We start from the raw sequence: 7,932 nt of genomic DNA, 5'->3' as shown, positions 1-7,932 counted from the left end.
CCCAGGCCCCCCCCCACACACACAGGCTGTCTCAACCCCCCACAGACTGCCTCAAACCCCAACAAACTGCCTCAACCCCACCGGCCCTGGCCATGTGAACCCAGGCTCAGGAGGGCAGTGGGGGCTGCAGAATGGTCCCACCCATGGCAGGAACAAGCTGTGTGCTTCTGTGCTCTGTTAGGTGACATAAAACTCCAGCACATTGTGTTTACACTGATATTGTTCACTGGAGTTTGCCCTTTGGAAATGCAGCTGTAGTTCCTAAATATTAATAGAATAATATTTGATTTATGCTAAACTCTGAGCTTTTGGAGGTGGTAGGGTTTGTTATTGTTTGGTCTTTGTTTTTGTTGTTGTTTTGAGACAGTCTCTCTTAGAATTTGCTATGTAGACCAGACTGGCTTCAAACTCAGAGATATTCCCGCCCTCACAGTGTGAGGGCAACTCTGAGCTTTTTGAGATCCAATGAAGCCCTGTCACTGGGGTCCTAGAGGACAGGGAAGAACAGCAGGGAAAGCACCCAGGTCAATCATAATGGCCCCCTGACACCGGGAGCAGTGTCACAATGACATCAAGTGAACATAACCAAGGCCACTGCTGCTTGGTGCCATGGTGATGCCGGCTGCTGATACTCCTAAAACCTCCACAATGGAAATTCGATCTTTACGCTCATTTCCTCAGGAGCTGGTAGTCAAGCAAGTGTCTGCTGTTCCCCCTGTGCACACTTTAGTCTAGATTTCTGCCCAAAACTGCATCTGCAGCACCTTTAGCAGGGCAGACTTCCTTATTTTCTAGGACCCTAGTCCACCCTCTCCATCCAAGCTACATGGGCACCGGGCACTGAGCACAGGCCTCCCACCTGTCCTGATGGCTTCCTCCAGGCTGGGGCTACCCTCTCCCTCGAGCAGTCGCTGGTAGTATCCAGGGTTCTGGTCCATCTGGGCCTGGGCTCCACTCATAGCCATCCAGACACGGGCCCGGTGTTCCAGTGGGATTCCCTTCCGGACATAGCGCTTCACTGAAAGCCAGAGAGACTGAGGTGAGCTGAGAGCCCAGGGGATCAGAACGATGCTCCAGTCTTCCTTCTTCACACGAGGACTTGTCTTCCTAAACCAATCCAGAAAGGACCCAAAGCATTCCAGAATGGAAACAGTCTACCAGACCTCTGAAATGGAACACAACCAGGTATCTACACCAACACTCGCTTCTTGACAAAGGGACAGGCTAGAGCTGCACGCTCATCTTCAACCTCTCTACCACCAGCCCCAAAAAGCTACATACCCTCAACTCTGAGGAGAGAGGGATTCTGCCCAGCCTCTTGTTCTTGGCTCCAAAGGGCTGTCCTGTCCACCACACTGTGTAGACCCAGTGCAGGACCAAAGAGTCCGGCTGGGTGCGGCTCGGTGAAATAGCACGTGTTTGACATGTACAAGGCCCCAGATTCAATGTGCAGAACCAAAAGAGACAAAAACAAAGTTTAAAAGGTCTAGCTGGGGAGGTAGGTGGAGGTGTGGGTTATCTACTGAACACTGGAGCTTCAAGTAGAGAGGCAAGGGCAAGGAACTTCAGGGGAGCAGTTCTCAAGGACCTTGGACACCAACCAGGCCTGGTCCTAACCTGGAGGAAGGGAAGCAGGATGGTCAGGTCTGGCAGCCACCCGGCACATGGCTATGGGGACAGAAGCCAGTGGGAGGCCGAAGATGCTCTCTCTGTAGACCCCATGAGCCCAAAGGGACCACTGCTTTAGCAGAAGTCTACATCCCTTTCACAGTAACTCTCTCTTGCTGATCACAGCTTTATCTTGTAGGGATATTTTTATTGAAAGCAGTAAAAGCACCTGCTACCACCAAGCCTGGTGACTTGGATATGATCCTCACAGTTGAGATGGCCAGAGAGAACAGATGCCCACGAGGTGTCTCCGCACATTCACACCCTTGTCTCATCTCACAGCTGCACCTAGGCTGGGCTGCCGCCGCCTCAATGACAGCTTCAGTATCTGCTTCTTCAAAACAAACAGTCAAAGCTTTGTTGTTTGCCTTTGACATTGTATTATTTTAAAAAACCATTACTTTGTGCCCGAGAGTTGGGTCAGTGGCTAACAGTACTCTTGCAGAGGATCCTGTGTTCAAATCCCAGGACCCACATGGCAGGCAGCTCATAGCCATCTGTAACTCCAGCCCCAGGAGATCAGATGTCCTCTTCTCATCTCCTTGGGCATCAGGTATACAAGTGATACACCCATGCACATGCAGGAAAAAAAACGCTCACACACATTTGAAAAAGCTTAATTACTTGGAAATGAAGCTAACTTTAGGGAGTGCTATAATTTGGATGTTAACTGACCCCTGCCCATGTATCTAAGGCATGGTCCCCAGAGCAGTGCTACTAGGAGGAGCCTTTTAAAGGTGGCATCTAGCATAGTCTTCAGGTAACTGGAGGTCTGCCTTTAAAGGACTGTGAGATGTTCTTCCCCCTCTTCCTCTCTCTTCTGGCCATGAGGTGAGTGGATAGACCCAACTCTGTCTCCTGCCACAATATGCAATGTCTGTCCTAAAACAGCAGAGACAACCTCCAAACCGGGAAGCCCCAGCAAACCTTTTCTCTCAGGTATGTGTTATAGTAACAGAAAGGTGACTAACACCGAGGGGGGAAAGGGAAATAAAAGCACATGCAACTAGTGAAATTCTACTGGCCATCATGAAAAAAGAAAAAAACCTGGGGCTCAGAATACAGCTTAACGGTACAACATTTGCTTAGCGTGCATGGGGTCCTAGGTTCAATTCCTAGCACCACAAAAAAAAAAAAAAGGAAAAAAAAAAGAAAGAAAAAGAAAAAGGAAAGACCTGAGGCACCAGTTCTGTCCAACAGATAGATCATAAAAAAAACTTAAGGTGAGCTGGAAAGATGGGTCAGCAGGTAAAGGCACTTTCAGTGAAACCTTGGTGAGTTTAGTCCCCAGGATCCACATAAATCCATGGAAAGGTAGAAAGAGAGAACTGACTCCACAGTGTTGTCCTCTGACACACACACACACACATACACTTACACATCCACACCCCAAATAGTGATTCTAAAGCTGACTATAAACTCACAGTAACAAAAACAACGTGGTATTGGTGAAGAATTCGATCAGTGGATTCATGGGACACAATAAAGAACACAGAAACAGCTGTCCAGAGGTTGATCTGGGTTCAATTATCAGCACCCACACACATGCAGGCAAAATACCCATAAACATAAAAAATGTTTTTAAAAAAGCAATGCAGAGAAACAGGCTCATACAAAGAAAGCCAATTGCTTCTTGACAAAAAGTGGCAAAGGAAATTCAGCGCAGAAGAATAGTCTGTCCAAATAAAGAATGGTTTAAATAAATAAACATTGTAAAATTTGCAGCCACTGAAGCCCCTGGGGCATGGTGGGAATGCAAAAATTCACAGCCATTTTGCAAAACACTTGCAATTTCTTTCTGGCTTCCCCCTCTCCCCTCTCCTTTTGACTCTGGTATCAGATAGGCCTGACACGTTAGACAATGCAATATCTTACTAGTTAAGCCTTTAATATAATCTAGCAATCCCACTAAGCATTTACTTAAGAAAACCTACATTCACACCAAAGCCTGTGGGTGCTTTTACCATTGGCTTTCATACCCAATGTGTCAATCAACGAGCAGACAGGTTGAGTAACAAACACCTCAGCAACAGAAGGAATGAGCCACTGACGCACAACACACAAGACCCTACATGAACTGCTAGTGCAACGGTTCTCAACCTGTGCACTGCAACTACCCCCAAGTTGCATATCAGATATTTACATTAGAATTCATAACAGTAGCAAAACTACAGTTAGGAGGTAGCAATGAAATTATTTTATTTGAGGGTCACCACAATATGAGGAACTGTGTTAAAGGGAGGCAGCATTAGGAAGGGTAAGAACTACAGTCTGGTGCAATACAGAAACCAGACTCAAATGCTGCAGCCTAGCCAAGCAGTTACACAGCATCCTGGGAAGGCTGACTCAGAAATGACTGACAAGGAGTGGTCCATCGTATTCCGAAAGTGATGAAACTTTTCATTTTCATGTGCATGGGAGTTGCACCTAAGTGCAGGTACCCACGAGGGTAGTGGATCCCCTGGAGCTGGAGTTTTATAGTTTGAACAGCCTGCCAAAGATGCTAGGCACCAAACTCAGATCCTCTCTAAGAGCAATATGCACTGTCAATCACTGAGCCATCGCTCCAGCCACCCCTGCCCCGCTGCCGACTTTTTCAGTTTTTTTGAGATAGGACCTCACTATGTAGCCCTAGCTTGCCTAGAACTCTATATAGAACGCTGTGTACACGAGGCTGGCTTGTATGTTTGATTTTTAAGCAAAGAACAAAATAGTCCCACACATCAGTTCTGGCATCGGATACCTGCTCTGCTATAGCTTCCTTGCTCCACACCCAAGCCTGCCTCAGTTTCCTTAACTGTGAAGCAGCACGTAGTCCAGCCACTGCAGTTGCCCAGTGGCCAGAGTACCCAGGTTCAATCTCCAACACCCATATGGTAGCTCACAACTGTAACTCCAGTTCCAGAGGACCCAATACATTCACACAGACACACACACAGGTCAAATATCAATACACATAAAAGTAAATAAATCATTAAAAAAAAAGTGATCTACACAGGCCTACACCTTCCAGTGATAATCAGTCTGGCATTACCTACCCTCCCAGCCATAGAAGTCATTTCCTGTAAGGAAGGCCAAGTGCTCCTGGGGGACACATTAAGGCAGTCCCCAGTGGTTACTTCTGTGGTAAACTAGGTGGGAGAGAAGCAACTTCACTTTGTATCTTTCCATATAACTAAAAAATTTACCATGTGCATGAATTATGTATTAAGTGTAAATAAAACTTTCTAACATTAAAAGACCAAAGAAGTAGATGCTAGCCAGAAATATGCTAGCACAGAGACAGGATGGGACAGAGTGTCCTCTCCCTCTGTACCCTCGCTCCCAGCCCTTCTGATTGGGCCATCCAGCCCTAGAACATCACTAATGCCCTCAGGGTTACACTGCAGGTCTGTCTACCTGGCCACCTGGCAAACGCCTGCACACACGCCTTTAACAAATATGAAGTCCCTATTATCTTAACAAAGCAAGGTTCCCTGTACACAGGGTTCCACAGTGAAATAAACAATTTCCCCTTCAAGCAGGGAGGGGCCTTTGATTCTAGCAAGGAAACAAATATGGATCAAATAAGATATAGGGGAAGGAAAAAAAAAAAAAACAGATTGGAAAGGCATAGTGGTGCCTGTTCAAGAGGAAAGTTTGTCTCTGAACTGGACCAACCAGGAGGCCAGCCTGTCTGATGTTGAAGCATGACATCTAACTGGAGCCCAGTCCCCCCACTGCAGCTCCTGCTCGGAGTAAAGGGCATACCCAGAGCCCCACCCTGAGTGCCCCACCCTTACCCAATCTCTGTTCTAAACCCCCTCAGAACACGAGACTTCCTCGAGGCTTCCAAGTTAAGTATGAACTTTGCCCATCCTCAGTTAAGAGGGCGTGGTGACCATGGTGGAACGGTAGCGAGGTGTAGAGCTCCCCAGCCTGCTCTGTGGCACCCTCACACAGACATATATGGCTCTCAGTCAATACTTGGGCAAGGATCTCATGGTGTTCCAGGAGTCGCGCTTGGGGGTGGTGAGGATCAACTACAGAAGGTTCCAGCTCCTTGGGAGTGAGCGTGTGCTCCGGGTAGCGGCGGTGTTCGTAGGTCTGACTATAGGGGTTCTGGCAGGTGGGGACCCGGCTGCTGAGGGGGCCGAGGCTGGTAACCACACTCGCAGGTTGCCCTATACTGGGTTCTATGCTGGGGAGTCATGCCATAGGGACTGTAACTGCTGCGGAGTAGCGCTATAGGAGGTCCGGCAGTCCAGAGGTCGCGCAGGGGGTCGCGCCACAGGGGGTCTGGCTCCGGGGGAAGTCACGTTTGGTTGAATGGCTGCCAAGCCAGCCCTCATCAGGCCTCTCACCTGTCAGGCTTTTTCGGACCCCGCCGCTCCGCTTTAGAAGTTTAGACCATTTGATCGCCCTCTTGGTGAGTATTACCAGGTACGTGGAAAAGAATTCTTCATAAGCCTCATAATCAAAGTCTTCCGGCCTTTCAAATCCATACGGATCGATCCTACAAACACAAAAAGAACCTGTTTTCCGAACCAAGTTTCCGCGCCCGCAGGGATGCGGCTTGGGGTCCAGGAGCTCCGCCATCCGCCACCTCTTGGTCCGCCCCTCCGTCCACCCTCGGTCCACCGTCCCTTCCTCTCTTCCTCCCCTCCTCCGCTCCTCATTCCCCTCGCTTCTCCCCTAGGACCGGAGCGCGTCCCTCGCGCAGCAGCGACCGGCTCACATCCAGTCCAGGGCGAGCGCCCGGCACCACGCGCGCAGCCTCCGCACCCACCTGGGCACCCGAGCTCGCGCCGCCTGCGCGCGCTCTGCGGGATCCATGCGGAGAAGGGCCGCGGACCGCGGGACTCAAATGCAGCGCAGCCCCGAGCGCTGGACCCCGGTGCGCCGCCGGCCCCGGGGCGCGCGAGTGCTTCCGGCGGGGGCGTGGCCGAGACGGGGGCGGGATGGGGACTAGGGGCGGGGCCAGCGTGGGGGCGGGGCGGTGGGTGGACTGGGCGGGGATGGGGTAGGGGCCCTGTGGGGAAGGGGAGGGCCTAGGGACTCCGGGGGGCCAGACGGGGTGCACCTGCTGCAGCCGGACACTAGGGATCTGAAAATCCATCAAGATGGAAACCTTCCCCGAGGTTAGAGGACCGGGATCCACTACTTTTCAGTCTTCTGAGAATCCTTCAAGCCTCAGTGCCTGGATGCCTGGACTTCGGACTTCGAGCTCCTAAGCAGAAAAAGGAGTCTTTTTTTTTTTTTAAACTTTTCTCTCTTCCATTTCAAGGCTGAGAACATACGACTTTGAAGGCCACTATCTACGGATACGCGCTTCTCCAAACCTTGGAACCCGAGGTCTAGCCTTGGAACAAGTCGCTGCCGCCTCACTGCCTCTTCTCGCCTGGAAAAGTCCCAGCGCCGTGGGATACTGCAGGGCACAGTGCTAGGTCCTGGGCTCCTTTTGCCATGGTCCCCATCACTGTCAGGTTCTTGAGATTTCAGACTTTGGGTATGGAAACCAGCTGACCGGTTTTCTTGGCGAGGTGAATCGGAAACCTGTGGAGACATTTCTCAATCGTGATTCATCTACGTGCCGAGGTAAAGCACTGGGCTTTGGCACCTCAGCCCCTGGGCCCCAGGGGTCAGCAGTGGAACCGATTGGACATCTCAGAAGTACGTGTGTGTGTGTGTGTGTGTGTGTGTGTGTGTGTGTGTGTGTGTGTGTCCCTAGCCCTTGACAGATACCCACCTTCTGTAAGTCCCTTCTAAAAAGTCCACAAGCTCTGCTGGCTGTAGTAGGAATGACCCTCAGCTGGACTTTGGGAACTAACATGGACGGTAGAAGAAGCTAACAGGAAGCCTGGGGGGAAATTAGTTTGAATTTTGCCTGGTCCATTGGGGCCACTTGTGTTGGTGCTCAGCACACCTGGTGTGAAAGAACCCAACTTCACTGCTGAGAATAGAGGACAGCACCCCGCGGGAACTGGACACTGTCTCTCAGCTACACAGGTATCTCTAGGCCTTTTCTATAGGTTGTAAGACTACTGTAAGACTTGTAGAAAGAGCATGAATTTGTTCTTTTTTATATTTTTTACCCTCTCCTTGCTTTGACCAAACTGTAATAAACAAGTTTTCTTTTTTTTATTTTTTAAAGATTTTATTTATTATGTATACAACATTCTGCTTCCATGTATATCTGCACACCAGAAGAGGGCACCAGATCTCATAACAGATGGTTGTGAGCAACCACGTGGTTGCTGGGAATTGAACTCAGGACCTCTGGAA

General features: G+C 49.8%; 1 protein-coding gene across 2 annotated transcripts in view; it reads right to left on the bottom strand.

Annotated features, from left to right (window-relative positions):
- Grtp1 (growth hormone regulated TBC protein 1) overlaps positions 1-6,483 on the bottom strand; it is a 22,493-nt gene extending 16,010 nt beyond the window's left edge. For both annotated transcript variants that reach the window (XM_035452861.1, XM_027387820.2), the window contains exons 1-3: positions 6,437-6,483; positions 6,012-6,163; positions 860-1,018 (exon numbers count right to left, since the gene is read on the bottom strand). In XM_035452861.1, the coding sequence (XP_035308752.1) occupies positions 860-1,018; positions 6,012-6,163; positions 6,437-6,483 (358 nt within the window). The remainder of the gene's footprint in view (positions 1-859; positions 1,019-6,011; positions 6,164-6,436) is intronic.
- Between the last annotated feature and the right edge of the window lie 1,449 nt (positions 6,484-7,932).

The sequence above is a fragment of the Cricetulus griseus genome (assembly GCF_003668045.3).
Source record: "Cricetulus griseus strain 17A/GY chromosome 1 unlocalized genomic scaffold, alternate assembly CriGri-PICRH-1.0 chr1_1, whole genome shotgun sequence".
Lineage (NCBI taxonomy): Eukaryota > Metazoa > Chordata > Mammalia > Rodentia > Cricetidae > Cricetulus > Cricetulus griseus.
The sequence above is the reverse complement of the archived record's forward strand: the minus strand, read 5'-3'. Positions and strand labels throughout refer to the sequence as shown.